The sequence below is a fragment of the Perognathus longimembris genome, chromosome 22 (assembly GCF_023159225.1).
Source record: "Perognathus longimembris pacificus isolate PPM17 chromosome 22, ASM2315922v1, whole genome shotgun sequence".
Taxonomy (NCBI): domain Eukaryota; kingdom Metazoa; phylum Chordata; class Mammalia; order Rodentia; family Heteromyidae; genus Perognathus; species Perognathus longimembris.
In genome coordinates, this window is record NC_063182.1 from 943,902 (window position 1) to 969,135 (window position 25,234).

General features: G+C 57.2%; 2 protein-coding genes across 4 annotated transcripts; both read left to right on the forward strand.

Annotated features, from left to right (window-relative positions):
* The first annotated feature begins 3,175 nt into the window (after nt 1-3,175).
* On the forward strand, nt 3,176-7,467 carry Rps14 (ribosomal protein S14). Of its 2 annotated transcripts, XM_048331151.1 has the most exons (5): nt 3,176-3,322; nt 4,925-5,075; nt 5,462-5,623; nt 6,609-6,685; nt 7,350-7,467. In XM_048331151.1, exons 2-5 carry the CDS (start codon nt 4,927-4,929, stop codon nt 7,415-7,417), a joined length of 456 nt encoding a protein of 151 aa, XP_048187108.1. In that variant the 5' UTR covers nt 3,176-3,322; nt 4,925-4,926; the 3' UTR covers nt 7,418-7,467. The 2 variants fall into 2 exon arrangements, with proteins under 2 accessions (XP_048187108.1, XP_048187109.1); XM_048331152.1 differs by lacking the exon at nt 3,176-3,322 and having other exon boundaries at nt 4,923-5,075.
* An 8,304-nt stretch (nt 7,468-15,771) lies between these two features.
* Cd74 (CD74 molecule) lies at nt 15,772-24,204 on the forward strand. Of its 2 annotated transcripts, XM_048331149.1 has the most exons (9): nt 15,772-15,943; nt 19,810-19,982; nt 20,074-20,153; nt 20,490-20,552; nt 21,858-21,953; nt 22,229-22,316; nt 23,390-23,581; nt 23,860-23,922; nt 24,124-24,174. In XM_048331149.1, the coding sequence occupies exons 1-9, from the start codon at nt 15,867-15,869 to the stop codon at nt 24,132-24,134; spliced, it is 843 nt and encodes a 280-aa protein (XP_048187106.1). In that variant the 5' UTR covers nt 15,772-15,866; the 3' UTR covers nt 24,135-24,174. The 2 variants fall into 2 exon arrangements, with proteins under 2 accessions (XP_048187106.1, XP_048187107.1); XM_048331150.1 differs by lacking the exon at nt 23,390-23,581 and having other exon boundaries at nt 15,776-15,943; nt 24,124-24,204.
* Nucleotides 24,205-25,234: the final 1,030 nt, after the last annotated feature.

Sequence of the window (25,234 nt, forward strand, 5' to 3'; positions counted from 1 at the left end):
TTTCTCACTCTCAAATGAGAGTGAGTGGTCAGGGCTCAGAGGTGGAGAGTGTATGCTGTCACCACCATATCCTAGCGAGATGTCTTGCCTTCCTTCCTCCCAGCTCAGACACTGCGCACACTCTGCGGAGTCAGGCGCCACCTAGTGGGCACGTGGGCAAGAGCAAGTAGGTTCCCGCCCTTGGGGTCCACAGCCCACCAACAGCAGTCCTGGTGGCTGGATCGCCCGGCCTTTCCTAGAATCAGAGCCTTTGTGGGCTGAGGGCTACCCCTCCGTGTGGGGCAGAAAGCCTTGCCCAGCCTGTCGGGCCCATCCCCTAGTCTTTGAGCTCACCTCCACCACTACTGTCCCTCAACCACCGCAGACCTCCTTCCAAACCCAAGGATTCCCTTCCCACACCTATCCTCAGGATTCCGCATGCCCTTATTCCTTGGAGGCTGGGCACCTCCCAGAGAGGTCCCAAAGCCAGGGCCATCCAGCCTCCACCGGCCCCCTCCCCTCTGCCCCACACCCCATCTGCCCCTCCGCTCTCCTCCACGTTCCTCCTCAAGGAGCTCTGTGGCAGCAGGCCCTGGGTTAGTTCTGCCGTGGCCTAGGGCTCCGTGAGCTCGATGAAACACAATGGTGTGCATTAGAACTGGGCAGTGACAGCCAGGAGATGGACAGAGGAGGCGGGCCCATCTCCAGATCCCTTCGCCATTCTCCCTAGAGCATGCCCTTGGCCTGACCCTCACCTGCGGCTCCTCTGTCCTGGCCCGGCGGCCACACTGGGACATGCACACGCACACTGGCACGGATGGGGCTCCCGCCCAGCCACCACTTCCCCACAGCTTCACTGCCAGGCAGGGCCAACTGGGCTGCTGTTGAACTCCCTCCCTCCCTCTGGGCCACAGCTGCCTCTTCTACCCTCAAAGGGGAGGCTGGGGGGGGGGGGCGGGGGCAATGGGCAAATGAAGCAAGAACTGAACTGGTTCCAGGAACAGAAGCACAGGGCTTCCGGGTTCTGCTCTCTCAAGGCCTATGCCGTGACCCACCTGGTCAGAGCCGACATGCGAGTATCCACCTAATGGCAGGTTATGGCTGCTGCCATCTCTGTTCATGGAAACCACCACGTGATCAGTCTCTAGTCCCACTGTCCTCTGTCTTCCCCCCACCCCCAATCTGGGCAGACACTGACTTGGGCACCAGTGCTGGTGGGGCCCTGGCCAGCCATTCTGCAGCCTCTGCTTAGATCCCTGCTCAAATCCTCAAGGCCTTCCACTGCCCCCAGAGCTGCAGAACCTCAGCAGCAGGATCTCCTCCGTCCCCCATCTTTCTCTCATGCATTCCTCTTTGTTCTGGCTGTCCCCTGAAACTGTCACACCCTTTGCAGGCCTCTAAATAGTGCCTGTATGTGTGTGTGTTGGTATCAGAGCATGGAGGAGGAGGAGGAGGAGGGAAGAGAGAAGAAGAAGAAGAAGAAGAAGAAGAAGAAGAAGAAGAAGAAGAAGAAGAAGAAGAAGAAGTAGTAATGTACTCATAGCCAGGTGCTTGCAGCTCATGCCTATGATCCTAGCTATTCGAGAGGCTGAGACTGAGGATTGTGATTGCAAGCCAACCCAGGAAGGAAAGTCCATGAAACTCTTTTCTTGACAGTCCTGGAGCTTGAACGCAAGGCCTGGGCACTGTCCCTGAGCCTCTTTGTGCTCAAGGCTAGTAGTCTACCACTTGAGCGATAGCACTACTTCCAGCTTTTTCTAAGTAGTTTATTGAATATAAGAGTCTCATGAACTTTCTTTCCCAGGCTGGCTTTGAACCTATGATCCTCAGATCTCAGCCTCCTGAGTAGCTAAGATTACAGGCATGAGCCACTGACACCCAGCTGTGAAACTCTTACCCTCAATAAACCACCAAAAAAAAAAAAAAAAATGGAAGTGGAGCTGTGTTTCAAAGTGGTAGAGCACTACTAGCCTTGAGCAGAAAATTTCAGGGACAGTGCCCAAGCCCTAAGTTCAAGCCACATAACCAACAACTATAACAAAAAATGTACACATTACCTGCAGACTTATGAAACCATAACCTCTCTGTATATCACCTTTATAATCACTGAGTGTGTATGGGGGGGGGGCTTGAACTCAGGGCCTAAGCACTGTCCCTGGCTTCTTTTTGCTCAAGGCTAGCACTCTACCTCTTGAGCCACAGCGCCACTTCTGGCTTTTTCTTTTTCTTTTTTTTGCCAGTCCTGGGCTTGGACTCAGGGCCTGAGCACTGTCCCTGGCTTCTTTGTGCTCAAGGCTAGCACTCTGCCACTTGAGCCACAGCGCCACTTCTGGCCGTTTTCTGTATATGTGGTGCTGGAGAATCGAACCCAGGGCCTCATGTATAGGAGGCAAGCTCTCTTGCCACTAGGCCCTATCCCCAGCCCTGTTTACAAGTTTTTATGCATCTAATACGGAGACTGCATTACAAAGGTTGCCTGGGTGTTTCTATACCGTATCTTCTGTTTGCCAAGCTCTGCTGGCTTGGCCTTTGTTGTAGCTCTATCCAGACTCTCTCGATCCACGTCCTGCAACATTGTTAATAGAGGAATATACAGAATGGCTATTCAATGCATAACGGTCTCAGGTCAGAACCCCAAATCTGCCACAACTGTGTCTTACACAGCATCCTTTATCTGTACAAAGGAAATAAAAACAACAATCCGGTCGGTAATATCGTGAGAGTTAAATGCAGATGCACTTCTTGGGGCAGCCTGGCAGGTAAGTACGGAACCATTCACTCCTGCTTTGACCAGCACGGTACTGGTGTGATTCCCCTCCGCGCCACGGGGGGCGCTGCGACGTCCGGGCGGCCCGGCCCGGCCCGGCGCCGTGGTACTGGTGTGATTCCCCTCCGCGCCACGGGGGGCGCTGCGACGTCCGGGCGGCCCGGCCCGGCCCGGCGCCGTGGTACTGGTGTGATTCCCCTCCGCGCCACGGGGGGCGCTGCGACGTCCGGGCGGCCCGGCCCGGCCCGGGTCGGGGCCGCGGACGCTCGTCTACCTTCGGCCACCTCTGTCTCGGAACGGAGGCCCGCCTCGCCCGCGGCTGGTCTGCTTCCTACGGTCGCACCAGCAGGCCTGCCGGCAGCGGATCCGGATCCCTACCTCTTTCGCTCTCCTTTAAGCAGGCCGCGTTCCCCGAGGGCGAGTCAGTCTTTTTGGAAACCATAGAGGAGGCGTGCTCCGGAGCCGGCCTCGCCCGTTGACCTCAGAAGCACTTCCGGGGCACGGAAGTGACCCAGTCGCCCCGCCTCTTCCCGCCCTCTCTTTCCGGTGGCGGAGTCTGGCAGCGGCCGCGCGCAGGTAGGAGGCCCGGGGATGGGCAATCGAGCGGCATCCTGCGCCCGGGGGGGCTTTCGGGGGTCGGAGGCGCGAGACCGGGGTCTTCCCGCCGCAGCCCAGTGAGGCGCTGCGGGAGAGGCGCGCGGCCGGCCGGGATCCGGGCCCGGCGGGACTCGGGCCGGCGCCGGGGCTTGGGAGGCGGCCGGGTTGGGTAGAGCAGCCCGTGGAGGAGGAGCGAGTGCGTGAGGGCCTGCCCGCGGGCCTCGGCGCCCACTGCGTCCTCGGGGGGCTCTCCCGTCTGTCCCCCAGCTCCCGAGTGGTTTGAGGCCTGGTCGCAACTTCGTTCCTGCGTCTGGAAAGTAGGAAGGGTAGTAGCACCAGCCCCGGGGTGTTAAACCAGCCCTCCGTGTCAGCCAGGATGGGTCGATTCTTACCCCCCCCCATTGTGCTCCTTAGGCTTAAGGGACCGGTGACACTGATGCCCCAAGGCCTGCGCTGTTGAATTCTTGTGATCAGACACTAAAAGCGTGGGCCTTGTAAAGCAGGCGCCAGGGAGCTCTAGGGACAGAAGTATATGGATAGGGTGGTTGTGAGGTGGGTTAACTCAGCAGAGCAGGGTACTAAGGAGGTGCCCTTGTTTGCGGGGTGCAGTCTGGTTTCATGGGGACCTTCCTCAGTTCTGGTGTCTTTTTTCCCCCCTTCACATATTCAAGTCTTAGAAGAGTCTGAGGCTGCCGGCAGGAAGCTCTCCAGCCTTTGTATTTATGTTTCCAATTCCTGTGCTTGTGATTGCACTTGTGGTACAGACCCACTCGAGCTGGAGTTAAGATTGGCTTTGGGGGCTGGGGATATGGCCTAGTGGCAAGAGTGCTTGCCTCCTATACATGAGGCCCTGGGTTCAATTCCCCAGCACCACATATACAGAAAACGGCCAGAAGGGGCATTGTGGCTCAAGTGGGAGAGTGCTAGCCTTGAGCAAAAAGAAGCCAGGGACAGTGCTCAGGCCCTGAGTCCAAGGCCCAGGACTGGCCAAAAAAAAAAAAAAAAAAAAGATTGGCTTTGGGAGGTTATAGGTGGGACACAAAGACTGGATAGGGCTGGGTTGAATTGTAAGCTTAAGAGTTGGAGAATTCAGCCTGAGCTTTTCTCTGGCCAAAAGGCCAGAAATGGGCTGGAAATGTGGCCTAGTGGTAAAGTACTCGCCTCGTATACATGAAGCCCAGTGTTCGATTCCTCAGCACCACATATAGAGAATAAAGCCAGAAGTGGCCCTGTGGCTCAAGAGGTAGAGTGCTAGCCTTGAGCAAAAAGAAGCCAGGGACAGTGCTCAGGCCCTGAGTTCACTCCCCAGGGCTGGCAATAAAAGGCCAGTTAAGTATGGTGGGTAGACTGAGAGCCCTTAACTTTATTCTGATCTCTGCTTTGCAGCTGAATTGTCTTGCTCTGTCACCCTGGGCCAATAAAACGTTCTCAGTGTATATATTGGTAACTAAAACAGAAACGTTTGTTGGCCCATGTTTTAGCTCCAAAGACAAAGCCAGGGTCTAGCCCCAAAGGTTTTCTTACATAGTTAAGGAAAGTGGGTTCTGTAACCTTTGTTAACACTGAGGTTCTTCTGTGTAGAAATGGCACCTCGCAAGGGGAAGGAAAAGAAGGAAGAACAGGTCATCAGCCTTGGACCTCAGGTGGCTGAAGGCGAGAATGTGTTTGGTGTCTGCCACATCTTTGCATCCTTCAATGACACCTTTGTCCATGTCACCGACCTTTCTGGCAAGTGAGTACTGGGTGGAGAGGCATGAACAGCTGTCAGGAGCCTGAAAGGAGAAATAATAAGCTTGCTTGTTTTGCCCACAAATAGTGTGATTTTTCCAAGGGTTGCAAGACACATTCTGTGTCCTTACAGCCTCACAGTACAACTGTCTTGAATTAGTACTCCCTGCTGGGGCAGTGGATTGTACCTCGGCCCTGCATACAGGCTCTGGCTGCATTAAGCTATGGGCCCTGTGAGGACAGGAGCTGAGCTGCCTTTTCTCCAGGATTGGGATGTAGGCTCAGGTTGATTGCCATCTGCTGTACCTGGCCAGTGGCATTCTTTACTTGTTGGGATATACTGAGCCCTCTGAATCCTGGTCAGATAATAATGACGGCCTTTGTCCTCAGAGAAACCATCTGCCGGGTAACTGGTGGGATGAAGGTGAAGGCGGATCGAGATGAATCCTCTCCATACGCTGCCATGTTGGCTGCTCAGGATGTGGCCCAGAGGTGCAAGGAGTTGGGCATCACTGCCCTCCACATCAAACTTCGGGCCACTGGTGGAAACAGGTACAGAAGGCTGGAACTGGGCGGTGTGAGGCCACTGGGTATGGATGCCTGGACACCTGAGTTTGAGACTGGGCCTTCTGATGTGACCTAGAGCGAGATTCTGTAGGGACGTGCGAACTTCCACTGCCTGTTGGGCCTGTGCTAGACAGCCAGGCTACTCGGGAGATTGTGGTTCAGAGACAGGCCAGGCCAAGCAGCAAAGTCTAGGAGACTCTGATCTCCAGTAAGTTACCCGGAAGGCCAGAAGTGGAGCTGTGGGGTAAGGATAAGAATAGTTACTTACTGGGAGTCCTGCCTGATCAGTACTGGAACTTGAACCTGGCCTCTACTCAAGGCCCCGCCCTACCACCAGAGTTACACTTCCATTTGGGTTTTTGGGTCGTTAATTGGAGATGAGAGTCTCAGATTTGTTTGCCGGGCTGGCTTTGGGCCTCAGATCTCAGGCTCGTGAGTTGGTTATTTATTTTTTTGTACCAGGCCTGGGCCATTATCCCTGAGATTTTTTTCTAAGGCTAGTGTTTTAGCATTTGAGCCACAGCTTCACTTCAGCTTTTTGGTGGATAATTCGAGAAATCTAGCCTGGGAGGCGAGGCAGCTCAGGGACAGCATCCAGGCTCAAGCCCCAGAACCAGCACAAAAAATGACAGCCAGCAGGGCTGGGAATATGGCCTGATGGTAAAGCATTTGCCTCCCATATATGAAGCCCTGGGTTCGGTTCCTCAGCACCACGTATATAGAAAAGGCTGGAAGTGGCACTGTGGCTCAAGTGGTAGAGTGCTAGCCTTGAGCAAACAGAAGCCAAGAACAGTGCTTAGGCCCTGAGTTCAAGCCCCAGGACTGGCAAAAAAAAAAAGACAACCATAGCAGCCCACTAAGCCTAAGATCTGTAAGTGTGGCGCTTTCCAGAACGCTTCCAGATCATTGAACAGGATGGCATGGGTCTTAGAATTCCCACTGACTCAGGTAACAATCTTTTTTTTCCTAGGACCAAGACCCCTGGTCCTGGGGCCCAGTCAGCTCTCAGGGCCCTTGCTCGCTCGGGCATGAAGATTGGGAGGATTGGTAAGTGCCCCTTCTAGCTGTAATGATGTGCTCGCCAGGTCTAGCTCCATCCTGGTCTAGTTACTGAAGGGATCTGCAAAGGTGCCATGAGACTTGGCCTCCATGAATAGCTCTATGACCGTGCTGTGACTCCTTCCCCTCCGCCTTGGACATATAGTGCTGTTTCTGATCTGGGGCGGTGGCCTTGGTCTCTGCCTGCCAGGTGTCAGTAAGATACCACCAGAGACAGCCAGGCACGAGGGCGGAGGGGCAGTGACTCCACGTCACAGGGTCTCCATGCAGTGTCCTGACACGCTGGCCTGTAAAGTTCCAACCATCTGGCTGGGACAAAAAGATGTTTCCAGGCTGTTTTTCGGGCTCCTGCCTACTGTAAAGGAGACCGCCGCCGTTGCTCAGTGGAAAGGCGCTTGCGCTAGAGCCGGTGGGAGGGTGTGGGGAGTGTGGTGTGCCCTTCCGCGCCTGCCATCCCACGCGCCCGTAGAGCCCACTTCCCTTCTGCTGAGTTGAGACCCCATGGCAAAGCCGGGGGGCTAGGTAAGGCAGCTCTCCGTTTACCTGTTGGGAACTGGGGTGGCACGTTGGGGCTCGTCAGGGTCTGCCGGCAGCGTGGCCTGTGGCTTCCTGTCCAGCTGTATCGGTGACGGCATTTCCTTCTCCCCCACAGAGGACGTCACCCCCATCCCCTCCGACAGCACCCGCAGGAAGGGAGGTCGCCGTGGTCGCCGTCTGTGAACTGGACTCCTCGAGTTATTTTCTGTTAATAAATTGCCTTCCTGTGAGCTGCTTCAGTGTCCGTGGTTTCTTGTGGGTGGAAGCCAGGAACATGTTTCCTTCTAGCTGTGATTTGGGGTCCGGGGCAGACAAGCCCGAGAAGATGGCTGCGGCCAGTGTCTTACTCAGGACCGCAGCAGGCTTGTTTCCGATCCCGGTGGGGAGAAGGGGAGCGCTAGGGGCTGTGGTCAGGTCTGAGCTGTCATTTAAAGCAGTGCGGGCCTGGAAGACCTTGTTTTGAGAGTGGAGATGCTCTCAAAGTGGATGGATTCTTAAAGAGCCGGAGCAGGGTGGGAACAGTTGATTCAGTGTAGCCCACGCAGAAGCGCCTTCCAGACCCGAGCCATATATAAACACGCGTGGGTGCGAGGCTCCCGGCACGCCGTCTGTGCAGCTCGGGGGAGCGCGCTCCCTGCGCCTCGCTTTGCTTCACTGGGCACGTCTCGGAGGTTGTTCACGTCGGTACATAAAGTACATAAAGATTGCCCCACAAATACACACCAAGTCCTATTTTCATCAGCAGTGCAAAAGAAAGTTGTTGCTTTCCGGAAGCTTGCATCCAGCTCCAAGGACAGGAGGACACCGAGTGGTTCTGCAGGTTCCTCGGATGCTTGCTGCAGGCTTGGGTTAGAGGACGGCAGGCCAGGTAGAGAAAGGATACGAGGCTGGAGACGGGAGAGCTACAAGCATACGAGGCCGTGTGTTGCAATTCAGAAGCTGGTGTTTCAGTGTATTTAGAGTGCTGCACACTTTCTGTGGTCTTGAGTCTGAGCTAAAGTACTCGGCATAATGTGTAAGCTCTACCACATTGTGGGTGTGTGCCAGAACTTCACTCCTTTCTACTGCCAGGTAAAGGTCTACTGTCAGGAAAACTGAAACACCCCACCAGCTGGAGTCCTGGGTGTAGGCTCTGGCCATGGCCCCTTACCAACTTAACTGGGGGTGGACACGTCAGCTTTTAAAATCTGTTTAAATAAGGCAGATACTGGGGGCTTGTGCTTGTAATCCTGACCACTCAGGCTGTGATCTGAGGATTATGGTTCAAATCCATCCTCAGGAAAGCCTGTGAGATCCTTCAGTTAACCACCAAAAAAAGAAGTGGAGCTATGGCTCAGTTGGTAGACTGCTAGACTTGAACAAAAAGCTCAGGAACAGCGCCTGTGACTGACACAAGAGTTTTAGTGAAGGTTGTGGTTAAACTAAAAATAAAAGACTCATGCTTTTATCTTTTTTTCTTCTTGTTGGTTGTAGGGCTTGAACTCAGGCCCTGAGCACTATCCCCAAGTCTCTGTTACTTGTAGGGCTTGAACTCAGGCCTGAGCGCTGTCCCCAAGTCTGTTGGTTGTAGGGCTTGAACTTGGCCTGAGCTCTGTCCCCGAGTCTGTCGGTTGTAGGGCTTGAACTTGGCCTGAGCTCTGTCCCCGAGTCTCTTGCTCAAGCCTCAGCCTCACCTCTGACTTTCTGGTGGTTGATTGGAGTCTTAGTGACTTTCCTTCCTGGACTGGCTTTGAACTGCCATCCTCAGACCTCAGCCTCCTGAATATGAGAGCCACTGGCACCCAGCCTCTTATTTTTTTTTTAACTGTTGAACTTGGGGCCATAGGCTAGCACTCTACCACTTGAGCCACAGCTCCACTTAATGGCTCTTGGGTGATGAGTTGGAGATGAGTCTCTGACTTGCCTGGTTTCAAACCACTGTCCTCAGATCTCTGGGCCTCCTGCGTGGGATTACAGGCATGAGCCACCAATACCCAGCGAGGGTAAAAGGGTACAAACCTAGAAAGAATTCCAAACTGTATGTAGGTAACTTTTCCCATGGAGGTTCTCCTTACAGTGGGGTGGGCTGGCCTGGGTGACTCATGCAAATAACAGAATCCGGGAGAGGGAGAAGAGCAACTTGCTGTTGAAGCAACCGAGCTCACCAACAGCCTGGAGCTGACGCCATGCCCATCACGTGCCTCGGCTTGACCAGCGGGCAAGAGCAGCCCGCTCGTGGCATGGCTCCTCGAGATGGATGACCTAGGAGACGGAGGAGCTCGCACCAAGGATCACAGTCGGTGTAAGCAGGGGGAGGTGCGGGAGGTCAGGGGGATGGGATGGGGGGGACACTGTTTACAATGGACAAATCGAAGATTCCCCCCAAACCATTATGGGGAAGAAAAATGAGGGGAGCCCTGGTTTCAGGGCGGTATGTGGGTCCCAGACCCTGGGAGACGTGGCGGTGCCCGGATGAGCGTGCTAGCCCCCAGCTCGGACGGCGGCACTCACGCAAGTGTCTCCCCTCCCCGCCACTTGGTGACAACCACAGCGATGATGCTCCCCGAAGACGGGAGGCGAGTGTTGAGCCCGGTGCCTGGCACCCGGGGAGCTGCTGCGGTTCCTCTGCCTGCTCAGCTCTGGTGCCAAGCCGCAGAAAGGACCGCGGGCTGGAGTCCTGCCCGGAAAGGCTTGGCGGCCGCTGAGCATTCTTTATTTCCTGTGACGGCACCTTGACGTGCCCTGCTTGCTGTCTCCTGGCAACCAGGATGCAGTCGGCATCCCCTTGAAAGCAGGTCCTTTCGGGGTTGTTTGCAAAGAGCCAAATTGTGATGCAGCCCCGTTTGGAACCTAGGGGCCTGTGAGCTCCCGCCGCCGGCTGAAGGGAATGGATGGGCTGTTGCCCTCCTGAGCTTAGGGACCGTGGAAAAGAGCAACCCAGCCTCCGCAGAGGGCCTAGAGCTGACGGCCCCTCTTCCCTGGCTTCCCTGGGGCAAAGCTCAGGCAGTCCCCTCTCTTCCGTCCCCCCGCCCCCCCTCACTAAACCACCTCGCTGCTGCGTAACGGCAGTCTGCCCGGCTGGGAAGGTGGCTCAGTGGTGGAGTGCTGGCTGCATGCTCCGTCTGAGTTCATTCATCGCCAGTACCACAGTGCAAGTAAAATGAGCTAATGGTTTAGACACTGCCCACCCTGCTTCTTCAGAAGGGAATCCCAGCTCAGGAAACGTGGCCCGGCCACCCCCTCTTCTGCCTGGCGCCTTCCGCTTTGGCCCGTGCTTCTCCGATGCCTGCAGCACGGCTGGTTTAGCATCTCTCCCTCAGACCTCGCCACCTCCTGCTCTTCTGTTAGAACTTTTCTCACTGTTAGCTTCTTCGTTCCCCCTCAAGGCTTCTCCACTGAATTCCCAAAGCACCTCCATTCCCAAGTGGCAACGTTATCATCAGGCCCATTGCTGTGAGGTGCTGGTGGCGCACCTCTGTAGTTTTAGCCTCTTGAGGCTGAGATTTGAGGATTGAGGACCGAGGCCAGCCTGGGCAGGAAAGTCTGCCAGTCATCAATCAAATCCAAAAGTGGAGGTGTGGCTCAAGTGGTAAAATGCCAGCATTGAGCAAAAGGCCAGGCAAGAGCATTGAGACACTGAGTTCAAGCCTCACTGACAGAAGACAATAAGGCCCGTGTTGCCTTTAAGCTCTGGGCAAGAAGTACACTTTGTTCTATGTCTGCGTCCTCCAGATACCCAGCCCAGGCGCAGCACAACATAGAGACTCCATAAAGATGGGTGAATCATAATACCAGATGAATGGATGTCTACCTTCTGTAGTTCAGCCAAGTCTATATTCTGAAGGGCTTCTCTTGATACAGAGTACATTAAAACAAAACAGTCTAGGGCTCCAAAGAAGTAAAGGAAATTTCCAAGGCCTTTGAAGAGAAAGAAAAGGGCCATCCAGATGAAATGGATATGGGAACAGAGAGCTCCGGGCTAAGCACACAGAGGCATTAGCCCCTAGAACAAATTCAGTGGTCCAAAGGTTAGGTCAAGGCTGTTTTCCACCCTTCCCCAGCCCCAAGCTGAGAGCCAAAGGAACTCGATGCTTACATTGAACCAGAAATACTAAGATTTCTGGACTAATTTGGCTCAGTGCTTGGCAGAAGCAAAAGCATGTCAGTGTTAAAATCCCAGTGTTGAGCCCTCTGATACCCAACAAATTAGATAAAACCAAATACGGGTTCAAATAAGCACCAGAACAAGAGACAGTGGAAATATGAAACAGATTTAGATTATCTCAAGGATTTCAGATACTGGAATCACAACAAAAAGATAACTACATATAAAATGTTGAAAGAAGTATGCAACAGGATAGAAATGAGCCAGCAAGTGTTATATGTGTGTGTTTGTGTATATCTATCTATCTATTTATATCTATATCTATATATGTATGCATGGCATATTTGCAAAGAACCAAAAGAAAACCTCAAGACTACATATGTTCTTGAAATTAAATAGTCGATGGATATGTTCAATGGCAAATTAGAGTCAGCTGAAGGAAGAATTACTTAACTTCCAAAAAATCCTAGAGCTCTTATAAAACGGGAGGATTGAAGTGACTTTCTGTACAACTTCCCCGGGTTCGACCTGAGATCCAGCACCGGCCCTGCCGGCGGCTTCTGGCTTCCGAGCAGCCTCCCTTTGCTTGGAGGGAGGATGGGTGCCCGGCGGTGCCCGGCCGTGCCCGGAGAAGCACTTCCCAAGCCATCTGGAACGGGATCGGGAAAAGCGTTCCTGAAATGGGGCTGCGGGCAGGTGTTTCCTCCGGACGCTTGCTTTGGGATCTCTTATCGCACAGGTCTCCCTGGTGGTGGCTAGCATCCCTCCCTCCGGCCATCTGTCCAGTTTTCCCCTACATGTGCAGCCTTTGACTCCCCCTGACGGACATGGGTGTCTGCCCCTGAGCTCAGGGCTCCCAGATCCGGTTTGGATGGAGCCCCATCCACACAGCTCTGCCTCGGTAGCTCTGGCACGGAGGGTACATCCCTAAGTTCTGCTGAAATGCATGGCTCAGAGCCTCACTTAGAAAACCGCAGGCCTCAGGCTAAGGGACCTGTCTGTTCAGAACACGACTCTATACTAGCGCCTGAAACGGTGCTAGAAGTCCTCTCGGTATTTATTGACTCGAATTACAGCTATCTCATTTAATTGCTTTGAGATGAGTACTATGGTTAGTCCTACTTTTGGAAGATCGGAAGGGCTAAACATCCAGGGGCACACCGCCAGAAAGGGGCAGAGCCAAGAGCCCAATCTACGCTTGCTGATCGCCACAGATTGCCACGCAAGCTCGTCCCCACAGGCTCGGGCGCGGAGCAGTCGGGCTGCCCGTGAAGTCTTGGGAAGTGGCCCTCCCTGCGCTGGCGTCTGCAGAGGGCCGGAGATGAGCGGTCCTGTGTCAGGGAGTCAGTGGTGTCAAGGTGACCAGCAGGTGGCAGCATTGGTAGTGACCGGAAGTCGTGGGCCTCGGAGGTGCCCGAGTTCTGACTTCATGGTCTTTAGCACAGCCCAGTTTCTTCCTTTCTGTTTGTGCTGGTATTAGAGTCTGAACTCAGGGCCTCATGCGCTTTCTTGGCTTTTCCTGCTCGCCCTGGCTCTCTACCACTTGAGTCATGTCTCCAGGCCAGATTTTTCTGCTGGTTATTTGGAGATGGCGTCCTGCAGACTTTCCTGACGGGGCTGGCTTCGAGCCACAGTCCTCGGGTCTCAGCCTCCAGAATAGCCAGGATTATAGGTGTACGTTGTGATAGCCCATTTCCTACTGGTTTCAGTGTCTTCATCTTTGTCGAGAGGAAGTTCAAGAAACTCTTGTAGCTCAGGTATGACAGCATCAAGAGACAAACATAGCCCACAAAATTCAAATCTTTTTTCTCCTTGCTGAAAATGAACAAACCTGTAAGAAGGAAATATACATGGTCAGGTGCTGGTGGCCCGCGCTGTAATCCTAGCTACTCAAGAGGCTGAAATTGGAGGATCTCATTTTGAAGCCAGCCTTGGCAGGAAAGTCAATGAGACTCTTTTTTTTTTTTTTTGGCAGTCCTGGGGCTTGAACTCAGGGCCTGGGCTCTGTCTCTGAGCCTCTCTGGGCTCAAGGCTAGTGCTCAATCACTGGAGCCACGGCACCACTTCTGGCCTTTTCTGTTTATTAGTACTGAGGAATCGAACCCAGGGCTTCATGCAAGGCACTAGGCCACATTCCCAGCCCCTAAATTTAATGTTTCTTGTTTTGTTTTGTTTTGTTTTTGCTGGTCCTGGGGTTTAAACTCTCAGCCTCTTTGTGCTCAAGGCTAGCGCTCTACCACTTGAGCCACAGCGCCACTTCCTGCGTTAACATGTTCACATGTACGCTCTCAGCCTGTCTGGCACTGACTGGCCCGAGTCACCACGATACAGGGGACAGGCTACAGGCAGCCAGCGAGTGAGAGTCACGCGTGACTACCCTGTGCTGTGCTTGCATGTGTCCTGTCTATCCTGTGATGGCCGTTCCTTGCTCGTCCCTCCAAATCATTGTGACTCACTTAATATCTATTTATGTCGCCTTGAATAAAGTTCCTAGAGCAACTGAACTTCGAGTCCCGTCTGCAGTCGCCTTGGCGGGGCCGGGCCAAATGGTTTCTTGGGCCTGATCTGGCCTGCGGACGGGACACTCGCCATGCTTGCTGCGAAGGAAGCTTCTCCGCAGCAGGCGCTGCCATTCACCAGTCTGGAGGCTCCGGCTGGTGGCAGAAGACCGCCTGGTTTCTGCCCCTCTGTCTGGGAAGGAGCTTCCAGCCTGCTGTCTGGGGTGGGCGGGGGAGAGGGCAGAGGCGCTTGGGCTCACAGCGCAGGCAGCAAGGGCACAGACGACGGGAGGATTCCCACAGGCATGGCTGTGGACCTGTGGAATGGGGTGGGCCACTCTCCCGGGGTACAGAGGTCCCCCGCCCAGTGAGGAGGCTTTATGGAGGTTCCTTAGGAAGACAGGAGGGACTGAACTCCACCCTCAGCCCCGCTCCTCCCTGAAGTCCCAAGCCTTTCCTCACCAGGTTGGTTCCTCTGGCAACCAGTCTCCGTCCGGAAGCTGATGGGAGCTCTTAGCCACCAGCCATCCCATCAATATACAAAAAGCTAGGGGCTGGGAAGGTGGCCTAGTGGTAGAGTGCCTGCCTCATATACGTGAAGCCCTGGGTTCAATTCCCCAGCACCACATAAACAGAAAAGGCCAGAAGTGGCGCTGTGGCTCAAGTGGCAGAGTGCTAGCCTTGAGCAAAAGGAAGCCAGGGACAGCGCTCAGGCCCTGAGTCCAAGCCCCAGGACTGGCAAGAAAAACAAAACAAACAAATAAAGATAAGAGTGTCTCAGACTTTCCTGCCTGGGAAGGCTGTGAACTTCAATCCTAAGGTCTCAGCCTCTCAAGTAGCTAGGATGACAGGCATGAGCCACTGCCCTCTTAAAGCTGAGTCCTGGTGGCTTGTTCCTGAAATTCTCGCTACTTAGGAGCCTGAGATCTGAGCATTTCAATTCGCATCAGGCATGGGAGACAAATCTGGGAGACTCTCAACTCCAATGAATCAGCAAAAAGCCAGAGAGGAGGTGTGGCTCACATGGTAGAGTGCCAGCCTTGAGTGAAAAAGCCACGTAAGAGCACAGGGCCTTCATCTCAAGACTCCGTACTGGCATAAAAACAAACAACGGAATAAACATCACTCCAGAATTCCAAGGTCTTCGCAGCTGTTGCGTCAGGAACTTAGAGGCAGAGGGCAAACGTATGTCTTGCTCTGTCTCAGTGGACGGGCACGGAAACAAGGTGATAAAACCTCAGCAATCGTATTAAATCTCCCCTGGGCCTTGGCCAGCTCCTCCTTTCTTGCTCTCTGAAGAGGCCCCCATTCTCCTGCCTTTGAGCCCCATCATTTCAGTCTTAGGAGGCAAGAGAGTGGAACAGCTAAGAACGCAGGCTCTGTGGAGCCTTGGATGTGCAGCTCCGGGGGTGCCCGTGGCCTCCCCATGCCTCGGGGATCCACCTGGAAGGATCCCCACGTCTGGGGGCAGGACAGTCGCTGTGTCTCACACAGAGGCCGCTTAGTAGCCGGTGGCAAGCATTACTGTCAGAGCCCTCACCGAGACGCTCAGGTAGAAGCAGATGGACACTGACTCGGCGTTGAGATGATTGCCACAGGTAAGGAAGAAAGGACCTTGTCCAAGCTTACCCCACGAGGAAGGACGGCAAATAAAGCACCGTCTGCTTCAAAGGGATTTCCTGTCCAGGGAGAGTATTTGTTTGCCTATTTCTGGAAACATCCAAAGAGCCTTATGAATCCAAAGGTCTGCCTGGAAACAAGTGACGAGGTTGCTGGTCAGCCAATGAGCTCGTGCTGGCCTTTCTACCTGCCCCGCGAGCTCCCTGCCCCCCCCCCGCCCCCCAGATAAGAGGCAGCTTGGTTTGAGTGGGGTATTTCCAACTTGGCTTTCACTTCCACATCTACCAGGGGGGAGGAGTGTCCTCCCGGGGCCAATCAAATTCTTCCTCAGCACCAACTTCAAAAGGTGAGCAGGGGCTGGGGGCCCCAGACTACAGGCGGCGTCCGCAGCGGCAGCAGCAGCAGCAGCAGCAGCATCTGTAGTGAAGACATGGAAGACCAGAGTGATCTCGTCTCCAACAACGAGCAGCTGCCCATACTGGGTCAGCGCCCTGGAGCCCAGGAGAGGTATGTGTGGGCGCCAGGGCGGGTGAGTCCTGGATAATTCAGACACGCAGGCACCCGGGACACGGGCCCGAGTCAAGGGAAGGTGGTGTTGACCCCACTTGGAGTGATTTTTGAGCCCGTTTCCATCCCCTCTGGCCTCTACTTCCCTCCCTTATAAAAGGAGGGGTTCCTCCAGAGCCAGGGCTTGTAGATTTCTCTGCGTGATTCTCCCTCCTCACTTCTGAGCATCAGAAGGGAGCCCCGAATTTGCCCCCTAGGGCTTCGCACTATTGGGAGGTTCACAGGTCCCCCCCGCCCCCAAGTGGGGCTACAAACCCTAGGTTAGGAAGTTTGGACCCCATTTTAAAATGTTCTGGACCCTAGTGGAGAAAGTTTCTAAAAGAGGATGCTAGAGGCAGCTCGCCACGCAGTTCCCCAGTTCCCAGTGGGCATAGGTGTCTGAATCAGGGGAACTAGCCTCGGTCTGAAGGGCAGAGGAAGGCGTCTGCTAGCGCAGCAGTGGCGCAAAGAGCAGGGGTGGCCCTGGCTGCGTTTCTGGAAGGGGCTCAGGGTTGATGGGGGCTACAGCAGTCTGGACCTGTCCCTCGCGGCAAGCAGTTGGCACAGCTACCTACAGAACCCCTGGGCCCCTCCCCAGGCACAAGATTGCCTCAGCCATGTGCTTCCCCCCAAAACCCCCTAAATGCGGCTAAGATTCAGCTGCCCCTCATAACCCGCCCCCCCCCCACTCCAGGAAGTAATTTGTTCTCTGTGGAGACTCGCAGCCAGATGTGATGTCAGCTGTTGCCAGGCAGACAGGGGCTTGGGAGAGACTCCGAGAAGAGTCTCGTGAAGCTGTGCTGTGAACAGCAAGGTGACCCGAGAGACGTCAGCCAGCAGCCGGGGACCCCCGCGGCCATGCTATGGGATCCCATCTCCTCCCTCCCTCCCGTGGTGAGGGCCCGGATTCAGGTCCAGGTTCTGCTGGTGTCATGGGGGGCCTCGTGGCCGTCACTGGTCTCAGGAATACTGACAACGGCCACAAGAATAGTTCCCATCCACTCCGCCGGTCGCAGCCCGCAGTGACCCTGTACACACACCCTGATCACTCCCCACGCATCGCACCAAAAGCTAAACCTAACGCTTAGTTATCTTGAGCTGGGCCTGTTTATCACCGTTTTGACACAGAATCGGTGCTTATATTGGTAAGTAACCGGCCTGAGCTCGCACAGCTGGTGTGCCCGAGACGGGGAGTGAAGCGCGACTTGGTTGACCGGCTTGAACTCCCTTGGAAGGCAGGATTTGTGGGGGTGGGGGTGGAGGCAGCCCTCCTCTGACCTTGGGCCACCTAGGGAGTTGCAGACCCATGTGGACTGTGGAGGGCCACCCCCCACCCCCCAACTTCTCTGTGTGCTCAGGCCATTCCAGATGGGACCTGATTCAGAGCCCTTCACGAGCACTTCTGCCTGGCAACATCGATGTCATGGTTCTTGCTAATTCTGGTTGGCTCCTGACTTTGGCCAAGTACTTTTTTTTTTTTTTTTAAGTGTATTCCCCAAGGAGGCAATGCAAAGGAGGAAATGAAAAGGGGAGGTGACAAGAGTTGCGTTCTTCCAGAGCCAGGGGACAGGCAATCAGGACGCATAAAGAGGAAGGAAGTCTGGTGCTCATGTTCACTATTAGCTCCTCAGAAGAGGACTGGTATTGACTTCTAGGGCATTAATAACATGCTTCATCCTCTTATTTATTACCCTTCCAGTGGATCCTCTTTTTCTGTGTTAGTCATGCAGACAAGCTAAGTGATTTTTCTATGGTCCCAATTCTAAGTAAGTGACAGAGCCAGGACTCCAATCCAAATTACATGGTCTCTCTCTTGAACCCAGGGCCTGAGCACTGTCCCTGAGCTCTTCAGCTCAAGGCTAGCACTCTACCACTTGAGCCACAGCGCCACTTCTGGTTTTCTGGTGGTTAAGTGGAGATAAGAGTCTCACAGATTCCTGCCTGGGCTGGCTTTGAACCGAGGTCCTCAGATCTCAGCCTCCTGAGCAGCTAGGATTACAGGCGTGAATCACTAGCGCGGCCTGGTCCCATCATCAACGGGAATCTGTCAATTCTGTTGCCTTCTGAGAGGAGCAGGCTCTGGGCTTCCCGAAGCTCCTGGGGTGAGAGGCAAAGTCGGGACGAGGCGTAGGTGGTGCTCAGGAGGCCTGTGGGGGCCCCGAGTAAGGCTATGAAGCTTGAACTGAACTTGTCCCTGTCTTTAGAGCCCAGGCCGCCCCTTTGGGAAGGTCAAGAGGTGGGATTTGTTTCCCCCTCTTGCTTGGTCTCCTGCCTTTCCCCATACAACAGTGTTCTTCCAGCATAAATCTCTGGTGGGCGGGACCTCCACAGGAAGCAGGGAGCCAATGGGAAGGAGCTATGTCTGTGACATCATGAGTTACTGGGCAGAAGGGAGCCCTAAGCGTGTCCTGGAGCTAGGAGCTGGAGCCAGGGCACCTGGACACAGGAGCTGGAGCTGGGGCGCCTGGACGCGGGCGGCCTGACAATGGCCAGGCTAAGCTGCTATAACAGAATACCAAGGACTGGTAGCTCATAAAGAACACATTTATTCCTCACCAAACTGGAGACTGGGAAGCCCCGGATCGGGGGCTTGCATCTGGCCGTGACTTTACAAGGCAGAAAGCAGAAGGGAGAAAAAGCCGCCCCCCACCCCCGCCAAAGCTCCCACTCCCATGCGCCATCACGCTGGCATCAGCTGAATGGGGGGGTCTGTGGGGACGAGGCCCCTCCGCCCCGGGCGGATCCTGTACAGTGACACATGTGTTCCCCGACGGGTCTGCGAGGCCCACGCTGTCATGGCTCCCCGAGGCTGGGGGGTCGCCTGCTCCTCCGTGGGCAGCTGCCCCGTCCCAAGCCCGCGAGTTCCGCCAGGCGCGGGTGCCTCCCCTCCGGCGGATAGCGCCGTGAGACGGTTCTCCCGGTCAGACCTTGTTTCTGAGGAAGCCAAAGCCCAGGCGGATGACAGCGCCAGCGCCCACAGGCTGTCATGGACGCGGGGAGCCTGGGGCGGGCATGTCCCCGAGGGGGTGCTCGGTTTCCCCAGCCCACGCCTCAAATGTCACCGCCCCACTTCCCCTTTTCAGCTGGTCCACGTTTCCTTCCTTTTTCTCCTTAAATCTGACCTCACCGCAGAGGCAGAACCATCCCTTGCTCTGTGTGGCATCGTTTTATTTTTGCTAATTAAAAAGCAAAATGACAAACACATCCCTAGCCGGTGCCAGCGGCTCGTGCCTGCGATCCCGGCCACTCAGGAGGCTGGGAGACGAGGACTGTGGTGGAGGCCAGCCCAGGCAGAAGAGTCTGTGAGACTCTCATCTCCACCAAGCCACCCAGAAGAGTCTGTGAGACTCTCATCTCCACCAAGCCACCCAGAAGAGTCTGTGAGACTCTCATCTCCACCAAACCACCCAGAAAGGCAGAGGGGAAGCTGTGGCTCCCGGCGTAGAGCTCTAGCCTTGAGTTCAAGCCCCAGGACCGTCACCGATAATCCTCACCGCCACCGTCATCCCCGTCCCTGGATCTGTGGCAGGTCCTCACGGCAGAGGTAACAGGGAGGCCCTCCTACCCGATGTCGCAGCCGGTGCCGGGAGGACCAGGAACCTGGCTCTCTCTCATTTAAGGCCAGGGTCCGAGAGCTCTGGGATTTCTATTAGGAGGGCTTGAGGAACACGAGTGGTTGAAAGAAGGATCTGGAAGTGTCTTTAAGCTGCTCAGTGAGGGGTTTGAAGGGGAGCCCCCTGGGGTGGCTGGTGGGGGCATACTCCCACCCTCGGCCGCCCCTGGGGCAGCCCGCCAGGCGCCCCGTGACCCGCGCCCTCTCCCCACAGGAAGTGCGGCCGCGGAGCCCTGTACACCGGCTTCTCCGTCCTGGTGGCGCTGCTCCTGGCCGGCCAGGCCGCCACGGCCTACTTCCTGTACCAGCAGCAGGGCCGGCTGGACAAGCTGACCGTCACCTCCCAGAACCTGCAGCTGGAGAGCATGCTCATGAAGCTCCCCAAGCGTGCGTACCCCCCCTCCCCCGGGGGGCCGCACCCTGCCCCCCACCAGACCGGGACCCCGCTCACACTGCACTCCCCCCCCCCCCCCCGCAGCCTCCAAGCCCATGAAGCAGATGAGGATGGCTGCCCCGCTGATGATGCAGGCACTGCCCATGGAGAGCCTGCGGCACGGGGTGAGGACACCCGGGAGGGCGGGCAGGCGGCGGGGGGGGGGGGGGGGGGAGGGGGGAGGGCACGCCTCCGGAAGTGGCTCCTGGGGTGAGAGGGCAGAGACTCTCCCTGGGAGCCTTCCATTTCAGTCTCACAAAGCGATTGTGGGACGAGCCCAGCGTGCCGGATGGGGGGGATGGGGGCGGGGGGGGCGGGAGGCCCTGGCTCACGCCCCAGCTCCCCTGTTTGGAAGGGCGGGATGAACGGAGCACCAGGACCCCCCCCCTTGCCCACCCTCCAGCTTCAGGCTCCCTCTCCGCAGGGGCCAAGGGTCCTAACGCCGCCCTCTCCTCCCACAGCCCCCGCAGAACGCCACCAAGTACGGCAACATGACCCAGGACCATGTGATGCACCTGCTCCTGGTGAGGGTCGGCCGGTGGGCTCCCCATCAAGCCACCCGGAGCCCACACCCCACCAGCCTCCCGAGACTCACCCACGGGGCACCCACGCCATCCAGCTTCTCCTCAACACCATTTTATTTTATTTCATTTTTTGCCAGTCCTGGGCCTTGGACTCAGGGCCTGAGCACTGTCCCTGGCTTCTTTTGCTCAAGGCTAGCACTCTGCCGCTTGAGCCACAGCGCCGCTTGCGGCTTTTTCTGTGTATGTGGTGCTGAGAATCAAACCCAGGGCCTGCTGCATGCTAGGCGAGCACTCTACCGCTAAGCCACGTTCCCAGTCCTTGCCATCATTTTTTTTTTTTTTTTTTGGCCAGTCCTGGGCCTTGGACTCAGGGCCTGAGCACTGTCCCTGGCTTCTTCCCGCTCAAGGCTAGCACTCTGCCACCTGAGCCACAACGCCGCTTCTGGCCACTTTCTGTATATGTGGTGCTGGGGAATCGAACCTAGGGCCTCGTGTATCCGAGGCAGGCACTCTTGCCACTAGGCTATATCCCCAGCCCCACCTTGCCATCATTTTTGAGACAGATAAAAATCTTGGGGATGACTTGCCTACAACACTTTGCTTCCCCCTCCTTTTTTTTTTTTTTTTTTTTTTTTTGTCAGTCATGGGGCTTGAACTCTGGGCCTGGGCGCTGTTCCTGAGCTCTTCAGCTCAAGGCTAGTGCTCTACCACTGGACTGGCCACTTCTGGCCGTTTTCTGTATATGTGGTGCTAGGGAATTGAACCCAGGGCTTCATGTACACCAGGCAAGCACTCTTGCCACTAGGCCATATTCCCAGCCCTCCTCCCAAATTCTTGTTGTATATCTCTGCTGTGCCAGGCACTGTGCAAGGCTCTTGATCTACAATGAGAATTGAACCCAGCTCCTGGTTCGTATGGGAGACAGAAAAGTGACCAGGTGGCAGGAAAGGACAGGTGCTCTATGGGGAAAGGCAGAGGGTGTGGAGGTGGTCAGGGAGTCTTCTTTGAGGTAGAAACCTGAAGGATGGATGAGAGGTGTCTAGAGGCGGAAGGCTGGGCTATTGATAGAGGTGTTCTGGAAGCTGGGCCCCACCTCTCAGCCCTGGGGCCTGGTAGCTGCATAGGATAAAGGGCCCCAGGTTCTCCCCCTATATTAAAAGACTCAGCTTCCTCATGGCTGAGATCCAAGGTCCAGGCGTGGTACAGCTCTCCCGAGAATGAAGAACACAGGAACATAACCTACATGCTTCGTGTTGCCTGCCAGGGAGCTCTTCTGAGCCTTCTTTCTGCTCTGCTCCTCTGCAGAGGTCCAACCCCCTGAAGGTGTACCCCCAGCTGGAGGGGAGCTTCCCAGAGAACCTGAAACACCTGAAGAGCACCATGAACGGCCAGGACTGGAAGGTCAGCAGACCTCCATGCGGGACCCTCCTTTCCCTGATGTCTTGTGAGAGCGGACCTGGGTGGAAGGGCTGGGGGGTGGGGGTGGGGCTGCTGCTGCCACAAAACTGAGCCCTGAAGAGCACCTGGAGTCACAGACCCACAGGGACAGAGTCCTGAGCGTCCGTTAAAGGAGCCCGGGCTGCAGTGGACTCCAGGGTGAGCCTCTGTGTTTCCAGCCCACGCACAGAGTACTGACGGACGGCTCCTGGGCTTGACCACCTGCTCTATGCCCACAGGTCTTTGAGAGTTGGATGCACCAGTGGCTCCTGTTTGAAATGAGCAAGAAACCCCTGGAAGAGAAGCCTGCTGAGGCTCCAACCAGAGGTAGGGTGGGCCTCGGGGTGCCAGGACTTCCGGCGGTCCCTGGCGCCTGCGCCGCGCCACCTCCGGTCCTCACAACTCACGCTCTCTCACGCCTGGTCCTTCCGGGCTCAGCTGCCTGGGCCCATCTTATCTGCGGGTCTCCTTCGTCCCGCTCATCCCTGGTCTACACTGCTAGCCTCCGCCTCAGGGAGGGTGACCACATGAGGTCCTGGAGCAAATGCCACCTGAATCCCACCGGGTAGGAATCGCCGTCCTCGTAACTCAGAAAGGGCCTGGGTGTCTCCCGGCTCGCCAGCCGTGCGGTGTCATCCTCAGCACGCTGCTTCTCTAATTCACTGCGCGGTTTTGAGCGAGTGTCTTCACTCTGGGCCTCGGAGGCCTGGACCGGCCAGCGGCTCCTCTGGCCCTAGCCCGGTGAGTGATTCCACTCGCCATGCAGAAGAGACGTCGCTTGCTATGTCACCGATGCGCTGCATCCACACACGGCACTCTGACTTCCACTTGGCTGCTCCCGATAGTAGGATGCGGGGAATGCTCAAGGCGTAAGCGGCTTTCTTCCAGAAGCCCGGGGGAATTCCTAACTGTACTGGGGCACGGTGCCCTCAGAAACGGTCCCGGTGGGCTCAGCGCCGTGGCTCACGCCTGCCATCCTAGCTGCTCAAGAGGCTGAGATCTGAGGATCACAGTTCAAAGCCAGCACAGGCAGGAAAGCCCTTGAGATTCATCTCTCCAATGAACCACCCAAAAGATGAGAGGAGAGCGGTAGGGTGCTCGCCTTGAGCAAAGAAGCTCAGAAACACCTAGACCCCGAGTTCAAATCCCAGGACTGATGTCCCCCCCCACCAAAAAAAAAAAGAAAAAGGAAAGGCACGGTGGATTCTAGGGTGAATTAGCCGCCTAGCCACGCGCTTCCCCCGGGGTCTTGGACCTCGCCGGCCGAGGCAGGCCCGAGCTTCCCATGCGGGCAGTGGAGGGGAGAGGCCGCGGGGCAGAGCAGGCCCCCGGCAGCAGCGTGCGGGTCTCGGCGGGGCCAGAGCTCGCTCGCTCAGTCTCCCTCCTGCCTGTCGCTTCAGTACTGACCAAGTGCCAGGAGGAGGTCAGCCACGTCCCCGCCGTCCACCCCGGCACATTCCGTCCCCAGTGCGACGAGAATGGCCACTACCTGCCCCTCCAGTGCCACGGGAGCACCGGCTACTGCTGGTGCGTCTTCCCCAACGGCACCGAGGTCCCCCGCACCCGGAGCCGCGGGCGCCCTAACTGCAGCGGTAAGCAGGGGCCGGGAGGCCGGCCGGCCCCTGGCAGGAGCAGGAAGGACCAGGGAAGCTGAGGGGCCCTGGGGTGAGGACACCGGGGCGCCCCCCCGCCCCCCCGTTTCTGCCACGTCTCCTCTCACACCACGCACGCACCACGCACTGTCCTCCCGCACCCTGGAGTCCCAGGGTCCCCTCCCCGGCGCGCCCCGCCGCACCCCCGCCCCGGGGGCCCCCCCCACGGCCCACGGGAAGGAGGCGGGCCACTCACCGCCGGCCTCGCCTCTCCGCAGAGCCGCTGGACGCGGAGGAGCTGTCTTCCGGGCTGGGTGTGACCAAGCAGGACTCGGGCCAAGGTGAGGCGGGGTGGGGGCGCCCACCGCCAGCCCCGGTGGCGCGGGCCAGCCCCGCACACCTCGTCCTGGGAAGTGGGGGGCCGCAGGCGCTGCCTGGGCCCGGGGTGCCGGGGGGCCCTCCGCTCTGCGCTCTGCTACGAGGAAGGGGTGGTGGTGACGAGCGAGCGGCCCCTCACCGCCACCGGCCCCTTCTTTCCCCAGTCGTCATGTGAAGACAGCAGAGGCCATCACCCAGCCCCCAGCCAGCGCTGAGACACGGCTTTCCTGCCCCCCCGGGACCCCAGCCCCTCGTCCCCGGGACAGCCCCTCCCCCGCAGCTCCCCGGGCCTGCAGCCTGCGGTGGACCCCGTCCACCCCTCCCCCGCAGCTCCCCCGGGCGTGGACCCCGTCCACCCCGCCCCCGCAGCTCCCCCGGGCGTGGACCCCGTCCACCCCACCCCGGCAGTCTGCAGCATCGCGCCATCCAGGCCCGTGGCGGGGGGGGGCACCACCCCCAACCCCAGGCTGCCCCTCCGCTGTCCCTTCCACCTCAGCCCCCCGCCAGCACCCGCTCCACGCAGCCCCCCGCCTGTCGCCCCTCGGGCCGCCACGGCGCGCAGCGAGAATAAAGCGTAGTCGGTAGGACGCTGTGGTCCCTCGTCCTCGTGTTGGGATTAAGTCTGCTGGCCGCCGTAAGGCCGAAGCCCTGTCGTCGTCGTCGTCGTCAGGGCCACTCGGAGGCGGGGGGGGGGGGGGGGGGGGGAGGGGGGAGGGCGGGGGAGGGGAGGGGGCGGGGCTGCCGTCGGGGGACACAGAGAGCCGGTTGCATGTTTAACATGCGCACTCGCTCTTACACGTGTGCACTCACAGGAGGCTCTCTCGCCAGCAGCTTCTAAGCACCAGGTCCTTGTGCTCCAGCTTCCTTTCCCCCCCCCCGCCCCCATCCCAATTCCACTTCTACACTAAGAGCAGCACGGGTGACGACAGATGACAATGGATGGGGGGGGGGGCAGCCAGGGGCCCCACCACGCCCCAGCTCCAGCCGTGTCCCCGGTGGTGTGGGCTTCGCGGGTCAGAACTGCCCCATGAGGTCACTTCCCTGCAGCCTCCGCTCCGGACACCCCCGCGGAGAAGAGGCCGGGCGGGGCGGGGGGCAGCCGGGGCCTGCAGCTCAGGGGTGCCCAGCCGGTGCCAACCGGGGCCTCCCGGACTGTTGCTCGTGGCCTTTCTGCTGGGCCTGGAGAGACGTTTCCAGACGTCTGGCCGTTGCCCGGAGGACACGCCCAGGGCGGGACAGCGGGCGCTGCCTCCGCCGCCCTCCCTTCCGGTCCAC